The sequence below is a fragment of the Balaenoptera borealis genome (genome assembly GCF_965194805.1).
Source record: "Balaenoptera borealis genome assembly, contig: HAP1_SCAFFOLD_1794, whole genome shotgun sequence".
NCBI classification, from domain to species: domain Eukaryota; kingdom Metazoa; phylum Chordata; class Mammalia; order Artiodactyla; family Balaenopteridae; genus Balaenoptera; species Balaenoptera borealis.
In genome coordinates this window covers 43,234-67,891 of record NW_028122454.1, presented here as the reverse complement: position 1 = coordinate 67,891, position 24,658 = coordinate 43,234, and the positions used below count along the sequence as shown (strand labels likewise).

Sequence of the window (24,658 nt, the reverse complement as noted above, 5' to 3'; positions counted from 1 at the left end):
GGGACTACAGATGGATCAGGGAGTCCCTGAGAGTCCAGGCAGAATAGTTACATTGCAAAGGCAGAGGAGAGAGGTGCAAGCCCCTCTCTTCTTTTTTTGTTCTTTAAAATCCCACTATGTAACCCAAGGCTGGAGTCGAGTCTCAGACAATGTGGGATCCGTTTGTATTTCAGGGTTTAAGAGCTTCACCATGCCCACAATGTTAGCAGAGACTTGTAGGAGCAGTTGGACAGACAAAACTCATAAAACAAAGATACCAATGACAAAAACTTAGACACAAACAAGAAGTTTTCAGGATAAAGGGGATGGGAGTGCAGGTATAAGGACCAAGGGAGAGGTAAAGGGAGGAGGGACAGAAAAGACTGTAAAAGAGAAAGAGAAAGAGAGAGAGATTGCCATTTCAACCTGACCCTGCAGTTGTCTCTTCAGGCACCAACCTGCAAGCTTTCAGAAAGGGCCACTGAAGGAGGGTGCACCCTGTCCACTGCCCACCGGGGTGATCGAGCCTGGAAACCAGACAGTTGTATTTCATCTGTAGGAACCTAACCCACAGGTGGGACTCTCACCCATGCATACACCAGTTTATAGAAATCTGCTGTAGCACTGCAGCAAAGGGTCCTAGGTCCCAGCCTGTCTCAAAAGTGGGGGGAAAGATAAGAGACATACAGAAAACAAATACCAAAGTGGAAAATGTAATTCCAACCATATCAATAATCACATTGAATGTGAATAGATGAAACAAAGTTAAAGACAAAGATTGATAGACCATATTTGAAAAGCAAGGTCCTTAAAATATAGTCTCTAAGAAGTGGAGGAAAGAAAGGTGGGAAGGAAAGAAGGGAAAAAGAAAAAAAAGAAGGTAGGAGAGAAAGAAGAAATTAAAGGCATCCAACTTTAAATGGCAGAATTCGAACTTTTATTACACAGGACATGATCCTATGTGTTAGAAAACACCAATGATCCCACCAAAACAAAATACAACAAAACAAAACAGACTAGAATGAATAAACAAGTTTAAGAAGGTCACAGGAAACATTTCTTATAAAAATAAATTTCATTTCTATATACTAAGTACAAAAATATGAAAAGGAAATTAACAAAATGATTTCATTCACAGTAGCATGGAAAAGAATAAAATACTTAGAAATAAATTTAATAAAGAGCTGCAAGATCTGTACACTGAAAACTACAAAACATTGCTGAGAGAAATTAAAGATCTATATAAACAGAAACATTTCTTGTTCATAGATCAGGAGACTTCATATTATCAAGAAAGCAATTCTCGGACTTCCCTGGTGGTGCAGTGGTTAAGAATCCTCCTGCCAATGCAGGGGCCACAGGTTCGAGCTCTGGTCCAGGAAGATCCCACATGTCGCGGAGCAACTAAGCCCATGAGGCACAACTACAAGCCAGCGCTCTAAAGACGGTGAGCCACAGCTACTGAGCCGTGTGCCACAACTACTAAAGCCCACGTGCCTAGAGCCCATGCTCCACAACAAGAAAAGCCACCACAATGAGAAGCCTGCACGTTGCAACCAAGAGTAGCCCCCACTCACCACAACTAGAGAAAGCCCACACGCAGCAACGAAGACACAAAGCAACCAAAAATAGATAAATAAATAAATAAATAAATAAATAAATTTTTGAGTAAAAAAAAGAAAGCAATTCTCCTCAAATTGATCTATAAATTCAATGCAGTCCCTGTGAATATTCTAGCAGGCTCTTTTTGTGTAGAATTTGACAGCTGATCCTAAAATTCATATGGAAATGCAAAAGATGCAGAATAGCCTAAACAGTTTGGCAAAAGAATAAAGCTGGAGAACTTTCACCACCTGACGTCAAATTTTACTATAATACGTATTAATCTAGACAGTGGGTTTCAGGCACAAGGAAAGGAATACAGTTCAATGGCACAGAATTAAGAGTCCAGAAATAAAACAATTTTTATTATGAATTGATTTTCAACAGAGGTCCCAAGACAATTCAATACAAGAAAGACTAACCTTTCTTTTTTTAACCAAGGAAAGGTGCAGGGATAAATGGATATCCACAGGAAAAACCCAAAGCAAAGAAACAGAAACTTACATCACACTAGACAAAAATGAACTAAAACTTGATCACAGATCCCCATGTAAGAAACAACCCCTAACATTTCTCAAAGAAAACATAGAAGAAACTCTTCATGATCTATTAGATATAACATCAAAAACATGATCCATGCAAGAAAAGATTAGTAAATTAGACTTCATCAAAATTAAAAACTTTTGCTCTTTGAGCACCACTGTTGAAAGAATGAATAAACAAGCTACAGACTTGGAGAAAATCTTGCAAATCACATATCTGATAAAGAACGGGATCTTGCCGTTTGCAACAACATGGATGGACCATGAGGGTATTATGTTAAGTGAAGTAAGTCAGACAAAGGCAAGTACTGTATGATTACACTTATATATGCAATCTAAAAAATAAAACAAATGAAGAAACCTAACAAAACAGAGACAGAGTTATAGATACAGAGAACAAACAGGTGCTTGCCAGACGGGAGAGTGTTGGGGGAAAGAAAGCAATAGGTGAGGGAGATGAAGAGGTACAAAATTTCAGTTGCAAAATAAATGAGTATGAAATGTACACTGTGGGGAATATAGTCAATAATTATGTGATATATTTGTATGGTGACATATCATAACTATACTTATCATTTTGAAATGTACAGAAATAACCAATCACTATGTTGTGTAACAGGAACTAACATAGCATTTCATTGTACATCAATTATACTTCAAAAACAAACAAATTCATAGGAAAGGAGATCGGATTTGTGGTTACCAGAGGCCGGAGATTGGGGGAGGGAGAACTGGTTAGCTGCAGTCAAAGGTACAAACTCCCAGTTATGCGATAAATAAGTACTAGGGATGTAATGGACAACATGATAAATATAATTAACACTGCCGTATGTTATACATGACAGTTGATAGAGTAAATCCTAAGAGTTCTCATCACAAGGAAAAATTTTTTTTCCATTTCTTTAATTTTGTATCTATGTGGGATGATGGATGTTCACTAAATTTATTCTGATGATCATTTCATGATGCATGGAAGTCAAATCATTATGCTATACACCTTAAGCTTAAAAAAATTTAAAAAAAGAAAGAATGGACCTCAGTTAATATTAATGTCTCAATATTGGCTCACTAGTTGTGACAAATGTGCCATAGTAATATAAGATCTTAATATTAGGGGAAAGTGGGTGAGGGGGATCTTGGAACTCCTTGTACTGTCTTTGCAACTTTTTCATAAATCTAAAACAAAAAGTTTATTTAAATATAAATAAATAAATAAATTTTAAAAAATGTACAGAAAGTTATTGAATTGTCCCTTGTATAATAATAAGTGAACTTCATGGTATATAAATTATATCTTAGTAGAGTTGTTTAAAAGGTTATGAAGAAGGTCAGGGTGGGCTGAGGGCTGGGCTGAGGCGGGGTCAGGGCAAGGTCAGGCAGGGCCAGGCTGGGGTCAGGCGGGAGTCAGCAACCCTGGCAATGGGCACGGAGGCGTGGATCGCCCAAGGCCGAGGCCCGCCTGTGGCCCTTCTCTGGCTGCTGCTGCTGCCCGTGGCCACCCTGGAGCTGCGAGGGTCCCCGGCCACGGCCACGGCCGCCCCCGGCTGGGCTCCAGGCGCGGGCGGAGCGGTGGAGGGCAGCGCTCCGACTCCGGAAGCGCAGCGGTTGGCCCCGGGAGCCACAGGTGCGTTGGGGCCTCTGTTGAGGGCTGAAACGGCCTAAACTGCAGGGCCTGAGGGGGCCGGCTGTGACCAGGGCCTGGGTGCCCTGAGTCACTGAATTTCATCTTTTCTCTGCCCTGGCCAACAACCAGGCAGCCCAGAGACCCCCTCAACACAGGTGGGTCACCGACTCCCCACTGTGGAGCCTCTGGGTGGGAAGTGCCTCTGTGGGACTGTGGGACCTCTGTGGGACTGTGGAAGTGGGGACATAGCAGGGTCTGACCCTGAGGCTGGGTGGCTGGGTGGAGGAAAGCACCAGGACTGATGAACGAGTGGCCCTGAGTCCAGGGCCGCGGGTCTCATTCCCCTCCGTGAGGCCCTGGGAGCGCAGGCCCTAGACCAAGATGCCCGCTCTCAGGGGGCCTGGGCACACCCCCTGCCCTCCCAGGTGTGAGTCCTAGAGCCAGGGCTGTCTTCATTAGCCCACTCCCTCTTCTTTTAGAAATGTAGAATCCTGAGTCAGAGAGGGGGAATGACTTTCCCCAGCTCACACAGCACCACAGACTGCAAATCTCCCTCCCTAAGACACCGGGGTGACATGGAGGAGGCACAGGCCCTTAGAAGCCATGATCTTGAGCAAGTAATGTGGGCAACTTCTGAGACCTTTAGCTCTTTGATCTACAAGAGTAGGCATTGAGGTGTGCTAGTTGAGGGAAATAAGGTCTGTGACGTGCCCAGCCCTTGGCAGCCTCACTCGGGGATGTCCTTCTCCCTGGAGATGCTGCTGTGAGCTGCTGTGGCTACCTTAGGTCCCCCCTTGCCCCATCCCACCAGACCTCTGGGTCCTCATCCCCACAGGGCTTGCTCTGTCCAGTTCTCAGGGGCAGCCAGTGAAAGTAGAGTCCAGGTAGCGCTGTCATTTTGGCTAGGCCACTGGACGCTTGGCCTTGGTTTTCCCATCTATGAAGTGGACAGGGCCTTCCTGGTAGTGGCATTTGGGGTACTACTAGTGTCTCTATCGTAGGTGGCAGGGGAGTCTCCACAGTGTGCGGGAAGCCCAAGGTGATGGGGAAGATCTACGGTGGCCAGGACGTGGCGGCTGGCCAGTGGCCATGGCAGGCCAGCTTGCAGTACCAGGGCTCGCACGTCTGTGGAGCTGTCCTCATTAACTCTCACTGGGTCGTTTCCACTGCCCACTGCTTTCTGAAGTAAGTCCTCCTTCCAGGGTGCCAGCACAGGCACTGGCAGGCGAGGGGGACATGGGGGAAGAGGAGAAGAGGGGTGATGGACATCCCACGTCAGCTCCTCTGGGCTTTTCTCTGGGGCAGTCTGTGGCCTTCAGATGCATGTCATTCCTGCCTTTGGCCTGTGTACCCTCCACCTGGACTGGCCTCCTTGCTCACCTGCTCAGACCCGCCTCATGCTCTGCCATCCGCCCCTGTGCCTGTCCTTCAACACAGATGTGCCTCAGGAGAGTGGCAGTGTCCGTCCTGGCTGCCGTGCGGTGTGGACCCATCTCAGATCACAGCTTCCTCTGAACGTCCCCACATTTCCAGGTGTCAGATTCTGTGGTGGCCCCCAAGCTGTAAGCTTATTCAGCTTTCTGCTTTGCGGAGAACTGCTTGTCTCTTTCTTGGTATGCACTCCTGACGCTGCGGTATTGAGCGTAAAAAAGGAAAATGGCTTGCGGCCAGTTTCGTTCCAGGTGCCTGCTCTGGATCTAAGAGCCCCTGGTTGCTCCCCAGAAGAAGGACGTGCTGCCCTGAGGGGGAAGTCTGTATCTCCAAAGAACGGCCCATAAGGCATGCTGACGCATAGATAGTGATGCATAGATAGTGATGCATAGATAATGGCGCATAGATAATGGCGCATAGATAGTGGCGACAGAATTATGTGGAAATACAAGGTTTGCTGATTTGTTGTCTGGTATTCGTTCCGTACTAAACCTATATATACATTCATGCTCTTTGAATAAACTAGCCTTGCAACCATCAGTTGTCTTGGCCCTTCTGACCCCATACTGGTGCTTTTCAGTTCCTTACCCCTCACCGCCAGGAACTTCTAGCTTTCTGCAGCCGGTCTGCGGCAAGTGGCGCCCGAACAGGGACCTGAGTGCGTGAGGCATTTCGGAAGATTTCAGGTAAGTAGAACTCTCGAGTGAGATAGTGTGGCCACAAGAAATAATTTCGTTTTTAGGACGGTAACTCGAGAAAGAGTCAGAAGTAAAATAATATGGGACAAAAGGGCTCTAAGGAGCGTGATTTATTTGCTCAGGTTTTGCTTTCAATGTTAAAAGCCCGTGGAACTAAGGTAACTACCTCACAACTTCTGGAATTTTTGCAATTAGTATATGATGCTTGTCCTTGGTTCCCTGAAGGAGGATCAGTGGACTTAGCAATTTGGACTCGTGTAGGAGATGAATTATCTAAATATCATGAAGCTCATGGACCATCTTCTGTTTCAGTTTCCATTTTTAGCTTGTGGAATTTAATAAGAGATTGTTTTAATCCAATTTATGATTCAGTTCCAAAATTAACAGCTAAATCTGTAGAACATGTTGCTGCAGTAGCTACTGCTCCTCCGTTGCCACCGAGGATAAAAAGTGTTAATTCACTTGATGATGATGACTTTTCTTTTGATTTAGCGGGTGAAGAAGCCAAATATGAGGCTGAAAAATATCCTGATGAAAATATTCTTCCGCGGTTACAGCAATTACATGTCTCTGTCCCTATCCCTCCTAAGCTTAGTCCTTTACAACAAGCAGTACGGGGAGCTCTTAATAGAGGGGAGGATCCTTTATTCTGCTGCCCGGTGGTGGAACGACCCAATCCTCAAAATCCACAACGAAATAATCGGGAATATCAGCCTCTCTCCTTTAAGGTTTTGAAAGATTTAAAAGCAGCCTGTGCACAATATGGGCCTACAGCCCCTTTCACTATTACTATGTTGGATACTATTGCAACAGAAGCATTGCCTCCAGCAGACTGGAAATCTATTGCTCGTGCTTGTCTCACTGGTGGCGACTATTTACTTTGGAAATCAGAATATTATGAAAAGGCTGCTGAACAAGCTGAAAGAAATACTGCACATAATGTGCTAGTAAATTATGAGATGTTGATTGGGGAAGGACAACATCAGTTATTACAGGATCAATTAGCTTTCCCTTTTGTGGCTTATGCTCAGATCAGTCATATAGCTCTACATGCATGGAAACATTTACCTGCCTCCACTAGGACTGAAGACCTTGCTAAAATAAGGCAAGGGGCAGATGAACCTTATGCTGATTTTGTGGATAGATTATTACAGGCTGTTAATAGAATTATTTCTGATGGTCCTTCTGGAGCAATTATCGTCAAACAATTGGCTTTCGAAAATGCTAATAATATTTGTCAAGCAGCTATACGTCCATGGAAAAGGAAAGGAAATTTAGAGGATTATATTCGAGTTTGTTCTGATATTGGATCATCTTACTTACAGGGAGCAGCTATAGCTGCAGCCCTAACTAAGGCAGGATTTGGCCCAAATGCTAAAAGTAAAAACTATTTTAAATGTGGGAAGCCAGGTCATTTTGCAAAAAATTGTACTGTTGATACTCTTAATATGCCTATCGTAAGTTCTGTGCCTCAAGGTAAATCTCCTCCTCCCACAATTTGTCCCCGATGCAAAAGAGGACGGCATTGGGCTAAAGAATGTCGATCAGTGACTCATAAAGATGGAACTCCCTTGTCGGGAAACTTCCGGAGGGGCCTGCTCCGGCCCCATCAAACAATTGGAGCAATGTCAATAATCCCCTCACAACCTGCTCCACCGCCTCCAGCTCAGACCTTTGTTCCTCAGGGAATGGAATCTCCTCCCTTCAAAGGGCCACGCCAAATAGTGCAGGACTGGACCTCTGTGCCTCCACCCAATTCTTATTAACCTCGGATATGGGACCCCAAGCCCTTCCTACGGGAACTTTTGGGCCTTTACCCCAGGGAACGGTTGGTATAATCCTTGGAAGAAGTAATATGTCTATGAAAGGCTTAACTATTATTCCTGGGGTGATTGATGCTGATTATGAAGGGGAATTAAAGGTTATGGTTCAAACATCAAAAGGATCTTTTCTTATCACACCCGGTATGCGAATAGCTCAGCTTCTATTAATTCCATTCATACCAGAAGGAAAAATTTTACAACATAACAAAAGAGGAACTGGGGCTTTCGGTTCCTCTGATGCAGTTTACTGGATTCAACAAATTGGTAGGGAAAGACCACAATTGGTATTAAAAATAAATGGAAGGCCTTTTTCTGGGTTATTAGATACTGGTGCTGATGTTTCTGTTATTTCGTTTATACATTGGCCAAAAAATTGGCCCGTGCACCAAACCATTACACAGTTGCAAGGTATTGGCCAATCTAATTCTCCACAACAAAGTTCGCAATACCTACATTGGCAGGATGCTGAAGGTAATCAAGGAATATTCAAACCCTACGTATTGCCCGGACTGCCAGTTAACCTTTGGGGAAGAGATATATTACAACAAATGGGAATCCTATTGCTTAGTCCCAACCCTACTGTAACTAATATATTGTTAAATCAAGGGTATGATCCTAGGAATGGTTTGGGAAAAAATCAACAGGGAAATAAATTACCCTTACGGACTGATAATAAACGGGATAAAACAGGCTTGGGTTTTTTCTAGGGGCCTTGGATTCTCCTCCACCACATGCTGACCCTATAACTTGGATTTCTGATAATCCTGTCTGGGTGGACCAATGGCCCCTTTCTAAGGAGAAATTAATGGCGGCTCATAATATAATTAATGAACAGCTTGCTTTGGGCAGACTAGAAAAGTCTAATAGCCCTTGGAATACTCCTATATTTGTTATAAAGAAAAAATCGGGAAAATATCGTTTATTGCAAGATTTACGTGCTGTTAACCAAACTATGGTAATTATGGGAGCTCTGCAACCAGGTTTGCCTTCTCCTGCAGCCATACCTAAAAATTATATGATTATTATTATTGATCTTAAGGATTGCTTTTTTACTATTCCTCTATTTCCGGCTGATAAGTTGCGATTTGCTTTTAGCTTACCCTCTTTAAATTTTATAGAACCTATGCAACGTTATCAATGGAAAATGCTGCCTCAGGGTATGGCTAATAGTCCTACTTTATGTCAACAGTTTGTAGCTCAAGTTATTGCCCCTGTTCGTAAACAGTTTCCTCAGATATATTTTATTCATTATATGGATGACTTATTACTTGCTTATTCTGATAAACATATTTTACTTAAGGCTTATAATTCCCTTCAAAGTCATTTGTCACGATCAGGACTAGTCATTGCTGCTGACAAAGTACAGATGAACCCACCTTTCTCATATCTTGGTAAGTATATCACAAATTATAATATTACACCTCAGAAGATAGAGATACGGACTGACGTTCTTAAAACTTTAAATGATTTTCAAAAGTTATTAGGAGATATTAATTGGCTGCGACCTTCTTTAAAATTAACTACGGGTCAGTTACAGCCTCTTTTTAATATCCTAAAGGGAAGTCCTGATCCTTCTTCCCCTCGTATTTTAACTTCTGAAGCTCAACAAGCACTCAAGCTTGTAAACAAAGCAATACAATCTGCTCAACTAACTAGAATTGAGCCTTCTTTACCTATACTATTAATAATCTGTGCTACGTCACATACCCCTACCGCCTTATTATGGCAAGAAACAGGAATTCTTGAATGGATTCATTGAAAAATACGCCTAATAAAGTCATTACACCTTATTATGAGTTAATAGCAACCCTTGTTCAATTGGGTCGTAGAAGAAATATTCAGTTGGTAGGATATGAACCAAATTCTATTATTATACCTTATACTACTTATCAATATTCTTGGCTATTATTTGTCTCTGATTTTTGGGCTCTTGCTTTTGCTGGATATTCAGGAATTATTGATAATCATTATCCTTCTAATAAGCTCCTTCGTTTTGCTACTCAACATCTATTTATTTTTCCTAAAACTATCTGTTCAACTCCTATTCTCAATGCCCCAAATGTTTTTACTGATGGTTCTGCCAATGGCATCGCTGTGGTTATTTCTGATGACTTACTTCATAAAGAACAAACAGATCATACCTCTGCCCAACGAGTTGAATTACATGCGATTTCCTTGGCTTTTCAAATCTTTTCACATTGTTCTTTTAATCTCTATACAGATAGCCATTATTTGGTTACTATTTTGCGTAACATAGAAACTGCTATAATTGGCAATACTGTTGATTCTCAATTGTTTCAGACTTTCTTTCAACTACAAAAGATTATTCGTCAGCATGAGTTTCCTGTAGCCATATTACATATTCGAGCCCATTCAGGTCTCCCTGGCCCATTGTCTTTGGGAAATCAATTGGCTGACGAAAATACAAAGATTATAGGCTTAAGTTTATCTCAACCTCAGGATCTTGCTACTCAATCACATAATTTACATCATCAATCTGCTGCTATGCTTCAAAAACAATTCTCTATTTCTAGAGAAACAGCCCGATACATTGTTAAGTCCTGCTCTAAATGTTTACCCCACCTTCCTGTTCCACAATTTGGAGTCAATCCTCGGGGTTTACTCCCTCATCATCTTTGGCAAATGGATGTTACTCATATTCCCTTTTTTGGTAAATTACAATTTGTTCATGTAACTGTTGATACTTACTCTAATTTTATATGTGCTACGCCTTTGGCTGGGAAATCTACTAAATATGTAATTACTCATTTATTTCATTGTTTTGCATCTATGGGAATTCCTAAAGCTTTAAAAACAGATAATGCTCCAGGATATACGAGTAAAGCTTTTGCCAATTTTTGTGCAACTTTCCATATTTCACATAAAACAGGCATTCCCTACAATCCTCAGGGTCAAGGTATTGTAGAACGTGCCAACCGACAATTAAAAATTACATTACAAAAAATAAAAAAGGGGGAATATGATAGATCTCCTCAGATTATGCTTAATCATGCTTTATTTATTTTAAATTTTTTAACTTTAGATGCATTTAGTCACACGCCTTATGAACGATTGTTTACAGGTCTTTCTGGAACCCCTCCTGAAAAAGCGCTTGTTAAATGGAAAGATCCCATGACTAACCTTTGGCATGGACCAGACCCTGTTTTAGTATGGGGCCGAGGCCATGTTTGTGTTTTCCCTAGGGAGGCAGACTCTCCGCGGTGGCTCCCGGAGCGCTTGGTTCGACATTATCATGCCATCACCAATAAACACCCTGACTCGAAGAATGCGTCGCCTGAGGCTCTCGCAATCGACCACAGCACACCCCAACCGGTTCCCCCGGCGGACGAGAAGAATGCGGCGATGGAGTAGGAGACAACTTGTCAGGGAGGCGAGGGGAGATCGAAATCAAATTACTTGATTGTTCCTAGACGAGAAGATTTATCCACCTTTGTATTTTGGTATAAGGATAACGTTCCCATTCAAATGAATGCTAGAGTAACTAAGCTTGCTTCTAATACTTCGTTGGATCATTCTCTATGCATATATCGCTTGAGGATTGAAGATACTGGACATTATTTGTGTATTGAAACTACCATAGGTAATCAAGGGACGTTATTAGCTGGACATCAAATTACGGTCGTAAAGACTGTCACAGGACTACAATTTCCTGCTTTTATGGCTTCTGAATTCCCGCAGTTTGATTTTCCTGTTTGTAATGATACATGGACTAAAGCCTCTGTGTGGTGTACTTTAGATTATGATAATGGCACCATACTAGTGTCTTCTGTCCCCGTTAATAATAACAGCCTTGTTTTTTACAAGCAATGGGAATTCTGGAAACTTGCCTTATCCTTTTCTTATAGACCGGTGATTACTTGCGTCGCTCCTCCTTATGCTTTATTGATTGGAGATTTAATTGTAGAAAACACTATGAATCCTATAGGTTATAATATTACTTGTGTTAATTGTATCTTTAGTAGTTGTGTTTTGCCCGTTAAAGGATCTGCATCTGTTATGATTATGAAGCAACCTTCTTATATAATGTTACCTGTTAATTTGTCTGAACCATGGTATCATAACACTGGCATGCAAGCCTGGCTGGAATTGACTGAAGCATTAAAACGACCAAAGAGGTTTATAGGTGTTCTAATATGTGCAATCCTAGCCTTAGCAGCTTTAACTGCTACTGCGGCCACTGCTGGGATTGCTCTTTCACAAACTATTCACCAGGCTCATTATGTTAATCAGTTATCTAAAAATACTAGTGTAGCATTAGCCCTACAAAGTCATATTGATACCCAACTAAAAACGGAAGTAGATGAATTAAAAAATGTTCTAATAGGAATAGGGAATCAAGTTATGGCTTTAAAATTAAAAATGCGTTTGATTTGTCATGCCAAATATACCTGGATTTGTGTAACTCAACATTTATATAATGATTCACAATGGGATTGGGAAAAAGTAAAAATGCATATATTAAGTGTATGGACTGATGGACACATTAGCCTTGATATTCAAAAGTTAAATGCCGAAATACAAGCTATTCAAGAGGCCCACCTGGACGAAGATGGACCCCAGAATTTGATTCAAGGATTATTAGATCAACTACAAGGGCTAAATCCGATACAATGGATTCATGGAGGGCTCTCAGGCCTGATATCAATTGGTGTACTACTTTTATTGGTGATCGGTTTATTACCTTGTATTGTTAGATTTGTAATGGGGCGCTTTGCTGTCTTGCGTCAGGATGTTCATGGCTTAAAACTACATTATCAAGCTTTAAAAAATAATAAAAAAGGGGGAAATGTGGTGGCCCCCAAGCTGTAAGCTTATTCAGCTTTCTGCTTTGCGGAGAACTGCTTGTCTCTTTCTTGGTATGCACTCCTGACGCTGCGGTATTGAGCGTAAAAAAGGAAAATGGCTTGCGGCCAGTTTCGTTCCAGGTGCCTGCTCTGGATCTAAGAGCCCCTGGTTGCTCCCCAGAAGAAGGACGTGCTGCCCTGAGGGGGAAGTCTGTATCTCCAAAGAACGGCCCATAAGGCATGCTGACGCATAGATAGTGATGCATAGATAGTGATGCATAGATAATGGCGCATAGATAATGGCGCATAGATAGTGGCGACAGAATTATGTGGAAATACAAGGTTTGCTGATTTGTTGTCTGGTATTCGTTCCGTACTAAACCTATATATACATTCATGCTCTTTGAATAAACTAGCCTTGCAACCATCAGTTGTCTTGGCCCTTCTGACCCCATACTGGTGCTTTTCAGTTCCTTACCCCTCACCGCCAGGAACTTCTAGCTTTCTGCAGCCGGTCTGCGGCAAGATTCTAGGCGGGGACCTGGGGCCGCGTGTCTGGCCAGCAGCTGGGCAATTCTTCTTATTCCTCCCGCACAACTGTGTGCCCAGGAGGAGTCATGGCCGCCGGTGTGCGTTGTGGGGAGCCACGGTGCCAGGCTGCATAGGAGGGAATTGGGGCTCCCTGGGAGAGTGACATTGCTGCTCAAGGGTCTAATTCCCCTGGCCGTCCTGGGCCTGGCTCAGTGCCTGGGTCTGAACAGATGCGGAGGGGTCCCCAGGGAGTTGGGGCATCACAGCCCAGGTCTGGGAGCTGGAACTTTCGGAGCTTAGAGTCCTATTGGCGCCTACTCCATATGACGATCCATGCAAGCCCCTTTGTGACATCAGGGGTGGCAAGTCCCCACCTCACCCTGTCTCCATCCTGTCACAAGAGAAGGCCCAACATGGGTGAGAAGGGCAGATGCATGGGCTGGGGGTTCCGGACAAGGGCTATGCAGAGCGAGGGGCTTGCTGGAGGGGAAGGGTTTGGGCAAGGGGAGCATGAGGGGGTCTCCAGGTGGATGAGCCGTGCAAACAGTCAGGGAGGTGGGAAGTTTCAGCACCTGTGTTCAGGGAACAAGGCAAGGTTCTGTTTCCTGCACTCATTTGCTCATTTATTTAACAAATCTTTTGTGAGTCCTTATAACTAAGTGGAGAAGCAGCCCTTGGGCAGGAAGGTGTTTAAAGAAAGGAGAGGTCAGGAAGAGTGTGGGGCCAGAAGGTGGACTGTAGGGAGTCTTGGGAAGGGTAAAGTTAGAGCTGGGATTGAGCCAGAACTCCTCCTGTGTACAATCAAAGACCTTCATTTGATACGCCACCAAGGATCTTTCCAGCACAAGGATTCAATGCTCCTCTGATTCTAGTGTGTGATGGAGAAGCCGTGTGTCTGAGGTTGTAAGTAGAATAGCAATTAGCCCCAAGAAAGAAGGACTCCTGAACGCTAGAAATGGGGAGATAAAAGCTGTCTAGCATCATGTGGGGTAGAGGCCTGTGGGCAGTTAGATGAGGATGCAGGGAAAGAGCTAGCCCACACGCAGAGATGACGGTGACAATGTGCCCTCTTCCTCCAGAAAATCTCACGCCCCGGAGAACTACCGGGTTCTGTTAGGAAGCACCCAGCTGCACCAGCACACCCAGCACACCCGAGAGATGTCACTGAGCCGGATTATCATGCACCCAGACTTTGAGAAGTTACATCCCTTCGGGAGTGACATAGCCATGTTGCAGCTGCTCTTTCCTGTGAATTTCACCTCCTACATCATCCCCGCCTGCCTCCCAGTCGCTGGCATGCAGCTACCCAGTAACTCATCCTGCTGGATAACTGGCTGGGGGATGCTCAACGAGGAAAGTGAGAGGGTGTAGGAGAGTCGGGTTGGGGGCAGATGAGGGTGGGGAGGAGGAAGGGGAGAAGGACAAAGGAGGGAAGAAGGGAGGTGTGGCTCCTCCTGAGGGGTCCCCAAGCAAAGAGGCACTGGACCCTGGCCCACTAAGCGTCATTTCTAGAGGAGTGGACCATTCTAGTTCTAGTTCTGCAAGTGTGTGACTGTAAAGCTTCAGTGTTCCCTAAGTGCAAAGGTTTACACTGGAAGTCTGGGAATCTTTGACTTTTGGAATCAAGATTCTGGGTTCTTGAAGTCTTTCTGGTTCTGGATTCCAAGGTTTTAATCAACCATGGATCTGAGATGACTTGATTCAACTCAAAGGTCATGCTTGGGGCCTGGTCCATTGCAGGCCACTGACAAACAAACACCCTGATTTCCCATTGCCGTAAGAGGAGCTTGGGAAAAGTGGAAGGAAAACACACGTACGACTTCTGACCTCTGAGCCTGCCTGATGAAGTTAGAATGATTATGACTTGAGAGTGTTTCACTCTCTGAACCTCACTTTGCTCTTCTCCCAACGCAGCTCAGCTATCTACTTCGGAAGCTTGTTAGGTGCACTGCATAACGCAGGAAAAAAATTATGTTTTTTAAGATTGAAAGAGGAGAAATGTAGGCAAAGACTTATGAGCCAGAGTCTTTATTAAAGAAAGGAGTATTTATGGTTGGGGGAAATGCTTATGGTGCAACATTAAGGGGAAAAAGAATATATATTTTAATTATTTGTAGGGTCATAATTTGGTACCGTGTTTCTCAACAGAGGTGCTACAGGCATTTTGAACAGACCCTGTCTTCATTGCGTGGGATGTGCCAGCATCCCTGGCCCTTGCCTACTAGTATGTCATGAACACTCCCTAATCATAGGACAAACAACCAGGTTCCCAGCATTCTCACACCACATACACAACACATACACACCACACATACACCACACTTCTCACACACACACACACACACACACACACACACACACACACACACACACACACACACACACACACACACACAGACTGTTCCTCCTTGAGGACAGAAACCCTGTCTTTCTTGTTTTAATATCCCAGCCTGTGGCCCGGGCAGGGCCAGGCACCTTGTAGGTACCCCACTGCTGCCACCCTGGTCCTATAGACCATAATTGCTTGCCTGTACCTCCAGACTGGTCTCTGAGATCCCACCCTGTGTGCTATACTTTAGTCTCCACATAGCTGTCTGAGTGTTTTCTTTAAAGCAGGAGTCATGCCAGTTCCCTGCTCATTACCCTCAGTGCCTTCTCATTTATACCTAGAAAAAAGTCGTAACTCCCTGCCTTGGCTCTCAGGCCCTGTGTAATGTTGGCCCCAATTCCTCTCTGCTCATCTCCTACTACATCCCTCACCCACACCATCCCAGCCAGCAGGCCTCCTTCCTGCTTGAAAACGCCAAGGCCATCGCCACCTCAGGGCCTTCACCTTGGCTGCCTCCCTGGCCTCACTCGCTCTCCCTGCTAACCTTGGCATGACTCACTTCTTTACATGTACACCTCAGCTGCTCCTCTGAGGAGTTTTACTTGATCATATGAGCTAAAACAGGCAACCTCTAATAGCATATGTCCCTGTTTTATTTCCTTTACACCACTTATTAGATCTAAAACAATTCTACTTATTTACTTCATTTACCCTGTTGATACAAAAAGCTCAGCTTCCCTGTACACCAGTGCTAAATAGAATCTTGGAGACAGAGTTTTGGGTGAAGTAGAAAAGGATAGCTTTATTACTTTGCCAGGCAAACGGGGACACAGTGGGCTCCTGCCTCGAAAAACTGTGTCTCTACTTGGAGAGGATAGTGAGAAGTTTCATAGTAATGGTTCAAAGAGGGCATGATCAGCTCTTGGACGTTCTGCTGATGAGGTGGGGGTGAGGTAAGTAAGAGTCAGCATCATCAACCTTCAGGTTCCAGCTGGTCTGGGGTCTACATGCTTGTGGGCAGCACACCATTGTTAATCATTAACTTCTCCCACCTGGAGGGGGTTTCAGTATCTGCAAAACAGCTCAAAGAAATTGTTTTCTATATCCATTGTTGGGGAGCCAGGACCTTGCCCCAAGGCTGCACTGTGTTTCTCTTGACTGTTTCTCACTGGTCTCGCATCCCCTCCCTTCCCTGATTAACAACTGCTTGAATCTGCCCGTTGGAACTCAGAGAAGGTCATGGAGGCTGAATGAAGTCTATTTCCTGTAATCAAAGAAATGGGGGACACAGAAAGCCTTTGTGCCCAGGAGCCCCTCAGGGCCCTGCTCGGTATCCCTGTCTCCCCCAACTAAGAATGTTCCTGTGTATCATTAGTGTCTAAAAGATACTGAACACAAGGACAGAGGAATAAATGAGTGATTGGATGAGAGGGTGGATGGGTGAAGGGTAGGTGGGAGGATGAGTGGGTGGAAGGAAAGATGGGTGGGTGGGTGAAAGGATGGTAGGCAGAGATAGTTGGAGTGAGTGGAGATGGATCAAAAGATGGGTAAATGGGCAAATGGATGGAAGCGTGAGTGGATGAATGGGACATGAGGAAAGAGGAAAGATAGGTAGATGGATAGAGGAATTGGTGGATGGATGGAAAGGTTAATGATAGACAGATGGAGAGTGGATGGGATGGTCTGTGAAAGGGTAGGTATGTTGGTGAATGGTTGCTAAGCACCACTGAGTGGCATGTGTTGGTGGGATTTGCCTTTTTCCTTTGTAGAATAGGAGAGGTGTGGTCTATTGCTATGAGGGAGGTGGAGGGAATAGGATGAGTTTGGAAAAGTTTGAGAAAAGGGGGAGGGCTTACTAGGCATAGGTAGAAGACTGAAACAGTGCTGAAGGCTCAACTGTGCTGAGAAAAGTCCATGTTGAAGTGGTGAACAGTAAGGCAGAGTAGCCTGTAGCTAAGCCACAGCACCCTTCGCTGATTTCCTCCTTATCCTCGCAGCGCCTCTGCCCGAACCCTTCCATCTCCAGGAGGGTAAGGTGGGCTTCATTGAGAACAAGTTTTGTAATATATTTTACGGACTTAGAAAAGGCAAGAACTTCTCCGTGCATGAGGACATGCTGTGTGCTGGGGACTTCTCGACAGGAAAGGCCATCTGCCAAGTGAGTAAGGTCATTTCTGTTCTTCCCTTGCCTGTTCTCAGGGCCTCAGTTTCCCTAGGGGAGGGGCTGTGTTGCCTCTACTGTCTTTGTGGAGACCCCTGGGACTTCCCATTTCCTCCCTCCACATGTCTTCCTGGGCTCAATTCCTTGGCAGTGTCCCCCAGGATAGCCCCTTCCTAAGCCCCTTGCACATAAGGGCATCTACTGGCAGCACCCTCAAACAGCATCTTTTTATGAGGCATACCTTAAAGTTTTTATTTAAGTATAACATACATACAAAAGAATCTATTCATGCTGTTTTCATAAGTTGGATGAACTTTCACATAGTTACGCAACAGATGACCAATACCCCAGAGGTCCCACTCACACCTCCTTCCTATCACCAACACCCAACAGAAACCGCCATCTTCACTTTTGACAACTTAGATTAGATTCTGAATGTTCCAAAAATAGAATTTATTTCCAGTTGTCAGTCTTTCGTGTCTTTATATTTGTGAGATTCATCCAAACTGTTAAATGTAGTTATAGTTTGTTGAGTCTCATTGCTCTACAGGACTCTATTGTGTGAATTGAATTCTATGATCAGTTCTACTCTTGATGGGTATTTTAGAGGTTTCCAAGTTTTTCATTTCATTTCACTTCCAAATATTTAATCTTCTATTTCACAGAAACCCTTGAGTAGAATTGTTGAATTAAAAGGTATGTGTATATTCAGCTTTGGCAGATATTTCCTAACAACATCTCCAAAGTGGTTGCACTTCATTCCAGCAGTGGATGAGAGTTTAACATTTATTTATTTTATTTATTTATTTTCCTTATTTTTTTTGGCTGTGTCGTGTCTTAGTTGCACCACAAGGGATCTTTGCTGAGGCACGCGGGATCTTTCGTTATGGTGCGCGGTCTCCTCCGGTTTCTCTCTGGTTGTGGTTCTCAGGCTTCTCTCTAGTTGTCGTGTGTGGGTTTTCTCTCTCTAGCTGTTGTGCGTGGGGCTCCGGAGTGCATGGGCTCTGTAGTTGTGGCATGCAGGTTCTCTTGAGGCGCACGAGCTCATTAGTTGCGGCACGCTGGCTTAGTTGCCCCGTGGCATTTGGGATCTTAGTTCCTCAACCAGGGATTGAACCCGCGTCCCCTGCATTGGAAGGCAGATTTTTTACCACTGGATCACCAGGGAAGTCCTGGATGAGAGTTTATATCCTCGCCAACACTTTGCACTTTCCATCTTTTCTCACTTTGATAGCTTATGGTGGTTTGCATGTCCCTGATGACAAGTTAAATGTACTTCCATATGTTTATTGTCATTGGATATCTTCTCTAAAGTTTCCCTTCAAGATTTTCCCCCCTCTCACTTTTCTGTTGGGTTGTCTTCTTTTCCTTTAGGGACTCTTTGTGTATTTTTACATATTACAGGTATGAGTCCACTGTTGGATATTTGAATTGTAAACATTTCTTTCCTCTCTCTGTAATGCCCAATTTTAGAGGTGGGCAAACAGGTCCGGAGAGGGAAAGTAGCTACCCTAAAATAAGGCAGCACAACCTGGTCCCCCGTATTCTGACCCCAAGCCTAACCTGACCTCCACCATATCCGCCTCAGGGCCCAGCCTCCCAAGCTGGCATCATGTGCGGAGCTCTTGCATAGATGGCATTGTGGAGTGGAGGGGAGAGCATTAGGGTTCTGGAGTTAGAGACACTGCTCTGCCCTGAAGGTCTTTTCACTTTCTGAGCCCATGTCCTCATTTATACTGTAGGATTCTGAGGCCTCCTTCACGGGATTGTCAAAAGGATGGTGTAGTGGGTTGGATAGTGTCCCCTACATTTGTAACCATTTGGAATCTCAGAAAGTGACCTGATTTGGAAATAGGTCTTTGCAGATGTGATTAGCTAAGAATCTCGAGATGAAACCATTTTGAATTTAGAGTGGGCTGAGGGATAGACAGAGAGGTACTTGATTTCAGACTTCTGGTTTCCAGAACTGTGAGAAGAGAAATTTCTGTTGTTTTTATAGTGACCCAGTTTGTGGTAATATGCTTTGGCACCCCAGGAAATGCACACAGGAGGGATGGGATGCGCCTGGTCCTGGAGAAGGCCTCACGGACAGCTGTTTTCACGGCAGCCCAGTGGAGCTGCTGAGCCAGAGGGAAGAAGCTCGGCCACCTGCCCTCCTGGTAGGAGGTAGACCCAGCTTTCTTGGTTCCCAGTGCACAACCCATGGCTGTCTGGCTTGGGCCGTTGTTCTCACAGAGTCAGCTGCACCTGCAGGTGAAATAAAGGGCTGAGTCCCCCGAGTCCCCATCTGGCTGTCACCGTAGACCTCCCTTCCAGCCTGCAGAGGTCATGGCCATGGAGTTCAGGGCCGGAGCCCTTTGTCTGCTTGCCTGCTGGACATCCATTCTGCCTCTTGACCCCACCCCCTCTCGTTTCTCCCCAGGCTGAGGACACCATTGAGCTGGACACCCAGGAGCCCCAGCACATGGCCCCTCCTGCCCCCCTTAGCCTTTCAGTCACCACAGCCTGTCTGAGAGGTTCCATCTAGATTCATCTTCTGTCACATGCCTGCTCTGGTCCCCAACCTCCAACCGGGGCTCTCTTCTCTCACTGAAGTGCCCTCCCCCAGCACAGGACACCCAGAAACAAGTCTGAGGAGAGACAGACCCCAGGAGCACTCAGTGCTCAGACTGTGGGGCAGGACAGACCTGGGTCCAGTCTTCAGTCTGTAATGTAGTGATTATGACCTTAGATAACCCGTGAAATGGGGTTGCTAACGGCCTCCACTTAATAAGGTCCTTATAGAAGATTCAGTACTGTGCCTGGCATTCAGTAGGTGCTTAACACCTGCTGGCTTTCAATCTCCTGGCCTGGTCTGCCTCCCTCTATCTGCATTGTACCTGTTCTTCTGGGCCTGTCTTAGACCTGTCCTCTCACCCAAGGTAGAATTCATTGCTCTGGCCCTGCCCAACACACACACACACACACACACACACACACACACACACACACACACTGTTTGCTGCGTGTCTTCAGTAGTGCAAAGTGCAGCTCACTTTGCATGGGATACATTAGTGTTGGGCCTTCCTCTGCCTTCTGAGAACTCCCCAGGGGCTAGGAGGCTATTGGAGCCCTTCCCATCTCCCTCGGACTGGTCCAGAATCCATCATAATATGGACAACCACATGGCTCATCTGCACGAATCCCTGAGGCCTGGAGTGGACAGGGACCAGGCCTTCCCGGGCCTTGAACAGCTTGGGGTGGGTACACTGTGGGGAAGGCCAAGGGCACCCCAGCTAGGGAGCACAGAGGCACATTCCCAATCTCCAAGAAGACCCCATGTATGACTTTCTTGGGTCTGCGGTGACAAATCACCTCAAAGTGGGTGGCTAAAACAACAGAACTTTATTCTCTTACATTTCTGGAGGTCAAAAGTCTAAAGTCAAGGTGTTGGCCGGGCTGGTTCCTTCTGGAGACTCTAGGGGAGAATGTTTTCTTGCTTTTGCTAGCTTTTTCGAGGCCGCCAGCATTCCTTGGCTCATGGTCCCTTCCTCTGTCCCCAAAGCACATTGCTCCTACCTCTGCTTCTGTCATCACATCTCCTCCTCTGACTCTGACCTCCTGCCTCCCTCTTTCCTCATGAGAATCTTTCTGATTACATTGGGTCCACCCAGATAATCCAGGATAGTCTTCCTATTTCAAGATGCTCAACTCCATCACAGCTGCAGAGTCCCTTTTGCCACGTAAGGTAACATAGCCAAAGGGTCCAGTGATGAGGATGGGCATCTTTGAGGGTTATTTTTGGCCAGCTACACCATGTACCCTTCTCTCTCCTTCAAGCCGCCACTTCCCCCACCCCCTCCTCAGCTGGAGATCTTCTCATTTCACTGAGAACGCCAAAGCAATCAATCAGCCTAGAGCCCATTCATCTTGCCAGCCCCACCCTAGCATCTTCCATCTCTCCTGAGCCTCATGGCCCATCCCAGCCAGTCTGTCCTGGAGCTCTGGGTGCCCAAAGGCCCTCCTACTTCATGTCTTCTGTCTCCCTCTTTCCTGGCTCCTGTGTAAACGTGCAACAGCACTCTCCCTCCTGCAATTGCCCAGTTTCTCTGCCTTCCTTCCCCAAAAGACTCACAGCAGCACTGAATCTAACCCACTCCACCCAGGAGTGTCGCCAATGTGCCACCAGAGCCACATGACCAACATCCCCAAGAGCCTGTCTTGCCAGAGCCACCTGTGGACCTGAGTCCTCCTCTCACTCAGCACTTCAGCAAGTCTCACTCCCATTTCCTGGGCACCAGGACTAGCCAGCTACTCTGCTGTGCACCTGGTCCCCTCCCCTCCCACCTCTAAATGCTGGAGACCCCAGGGCTCCGTGCTCAGCCTGCTGCTTCCCCTCTGCAGTTCCTCCCTGGTTGGTGAGAAAGGCTCAGATTTGAAAGGTCCTGTTGCCTCCTTCAACATATTGCCCCAAATCTGACTGTTTCTTACTGCCCTGGCCCCTCCCCATCAGTAATCTCTCACCTTCCCTCCTGTAGCTACCTCCCAACTGGTTCATTCTCCACACAGCACCAGAGTGATCCAGGTGCTAGACATAACCTAGACAGTTCTCCATGGGGGTCAATTCTAACGCCCCACCATAAGGCCCTGTGACCCCATGTCCCATCTATCCCCCTTGCTCCACACACATCACTGCTCTTCCTCCCCCCCACCTGGCTCAACCCTCCTCTCCTCGTCTGCACTTACTGCTCCCCCTTCTCCTGCATCAGAAAGTTAGGTTGTTTCTTGCCTGGAGTCTCAGCACAGGAAAGCTTTGTGCCTCCACCCTATGAAGTGCCCTTCCCTTCCTGTCCTGTCCCTTCCATGGCTTGTTTCCACATGTCACATCTGACAATGGCAGGCTAATTGGCTTATTTACAAAAGCACCGCAAAAGAGGAGGCTTGTCATTTCGCCGCTGTGCCCAAAGGCGGAGGCTGCCCTGGATGCTGGATGTGCGTGTTGGACCGGTGAGTGGAGGAGCAGCAGGCGTGGCTACGGCCCCCGCTCCCCCACCCCCACCCCCAAGGATGGGACCTTCGCTTTGGCTGATGAGTGAGGGGATTTCCAAGCAGATTGTCCTGCCCTGACAGCATTTTAGGACTCCAGCAGCTTTCTGGGGACCCCCATCTTCTCCCCGAGCAAAACAGGCTGCCTCCACCACGCCTGGGTATGGGCATTTTCTGAAAATGTTCAACCAAGAAGTTGAGAGAAAAATTAAAGGCCTAACTAAATGAATGAAAAAGGAGGAGGACCCACGTGGGCACATGCTGCTGCAGTTCAGGGTATTGCAAGAGCTGGGGACTGACGCAGCTTTAGCTGGCCAGGCTTTCCTCACAGAGCAGCTCTCTTGGGCCCTATGGTGCAGCTGCCCCTTCTCGGCCTTGGATAGTGCCCGTCCCGGACCACCAGGACCTCGCTGGGCACAGAGGCCCACATGTTGATAGGTTTAGATCAGTGATGGTCCCGAGGGTCAATCAGGAACGTCCTGTAGCGCGATTCCTCTGCCTGCCCGCATGGCCTAACAGGGCTGCTCGGCAGTGGGACGCTGGTGTTGGGACTTTCACAGAGGTGCACCTGAGTGAGCCTGGATGGCAGAGACTCATAAGCCCACCTTGCTACCTGGTCTTCTCAGACCTGGCTCAGTCACCCACATGAACTCCCATCTCTTTCCTAGGGCGATTCCGGGGGGCCCCTCGTCTGTGACTTCGCCAGTGCCTGGGTTCTGATGGGGCTGTCCAGCTGGGGCTTTGACTGCCGTCATCCCATTTACCCCAGCATCTTCACCAACGTCACCTACTTCACCGACTGGATCGTCGAGATCCAGAGACTCACACCTCTCCCTGAGCCCACGTCCGCTCGTCCTCAGACCCTGTTTCCATACCAGACTCTGCAGGCTGCGGGCTCGCCTGGGCCTGGCACAGCCTTTGTGCCTCCACAGAGCTGGCCCCTGCTGTTGTTCATGCTTGGGGCCGTATGGAAAGCCCTGCAGTGATCCCCCAAGCCCCTCTGCTCTTGCTCTCTGCCTCAGGGCCCAGTCTCCTCGCTGGAACCTTCTGCCTCTCCCCTCCCGCAGCCCCATCACCTTTCAGTGGTCCCTTCTTCGCTTTCCTGTCCAACTGCTGCCACCCCACAAACCAAGCATGAAAAAAACAAATACAAACTAATGAAAGAGTCATCTTGCTCCTGTCTTGGGGCCCTATTGCCCGCCGTGATCCTCAGCACTCACCCTTTCCCTTGAGGTCTGTTGTCTGACTCCGTGGACAAGGAAACAGGACCGGGCAGGGAGACTATCCCAGGAGGAAAGCAGGAGTGAGGACACTGAAGGAGTCCAGCTGGGGAGAGAGAAAGGTGTCTTCACTTGCAGACACCACTCCTGCCATGGGGGTGCACAGGCCTTCAGAGGAAGGATATGTCAGCTCCAGCTGCCATAACAAATACCACAGGCAATGTGGCTTAAACAAGAGGAATTTATCACCTCACAGTTCTGGAGCCCAGAAGTCTAAAGTCTCTCTCCTTGGCTGATAGATGGCCATCTTCTCCCTGTGTCCTCACATTGTCTTCCCTCTGTGTGTTTCTGTGTCCAAATTCTCCCTTCCTATAACAGCACCAATCATATTGGATTAGGGGCTACCCTAGCGACCTCATGTTAACTCAATTATCTCTTTAAAAGCTCTACTCCAAATAAAGTCACATTCTGGGGACTTCTCTGGAGATCCGGGGTTTAAGACTCCACGTTTCTATTGCATTGGGCACGGGTTCCATCCCTGGTAGGGGAACTAAGATCCCACATGCTGCATGGTGCAACCAAAAAAAAAAAAATGTCACATTCTGAGGTACTGGGGTTAGGACTTCAACATATGTATTTGGGGGGGGGGCATAATTCAGCCTTTAATAGGAAGTAAGACATTTTGCCAGGTGTCTGTAGTACAAGGGAGTAAGGATCTTTCCCAAAGTAAAGAACCGTCACTCGTGGGATATGGAGGAACAAGGACCAGCTCCCCACAGAGGTAGAGGGAAGTTCCCAGAGTGCGGGACAATTGAGTTGAACTGCAGTACATGACCCAGGCCTTGAGGATGGGGCTTCCAGCCTGCAGCATAGAGGGCTGTTGAATGT

The 24,658-nt window shown here is 46.3% G+C and overlaps 1 protein-coding gene across 2 annotated transcripts; it reads left to right on the top strand.

Annotated features, from left to right (window-relative positions):
* Positions 1-1,631: 1,631 nt before the first annotated feature.
* Positions 1,632-23,761, top strand: LOC309622198 (putative serine protease 47). Of its 2 annotated transcripts, none has more exons than XM_082409323.1 (4): positions 1,632-4,932; positions 14,115-14,344; positions 17,362-17,522; positions 23,219-23,761. In XM_082409323.1, exons 1-4 carry the CDS (start codon positions 4,790-4,792, stop codon positions 23,534-23,536), a joined length of 852 nt encoding a protein of 283 aa, XP_082265449.1. In that variant the 5' UTR covers positions 1,632-4,789; the 3' UTR covers positions 23,537-23,761. The 2 variants fall into 2 exon arrangements, with proteins under 2 accessions (XP_082265449.1, XP_082265448.1); XM_082409322.1 differs by having other exon boundaries at positions 14,115-14,392.
* Positions 23,762-24,658: the final 897 nt, after the last annotated feature.

Excerpts from the sequence above, each read along its gene's own strand:
- LOC309622198 (XM_082409322.1), top strand. The coding sequence starts at position 4,790 with ATGGGGAAGATCTACGGTGGCCAGGACGTGGCGGCTGGCCAGTGGCCA. Across the intron at positions 4,933-14,114 it reads ACTGCCCACTGCTTTCTGAA|AAAATCTCACGCCCCGGAGA; the intron begins GTAAGTCCTCCT and ends CTCTTCCTCCAG. Across the intron at positions 17,523-23,218 it reads CAGGAAAGGCCATCTGCCAA|GGCGATTCCGGGGGGCCCCT; the intron begins GTGAGTAAGGTC and ends TCTCTTTCCTAG.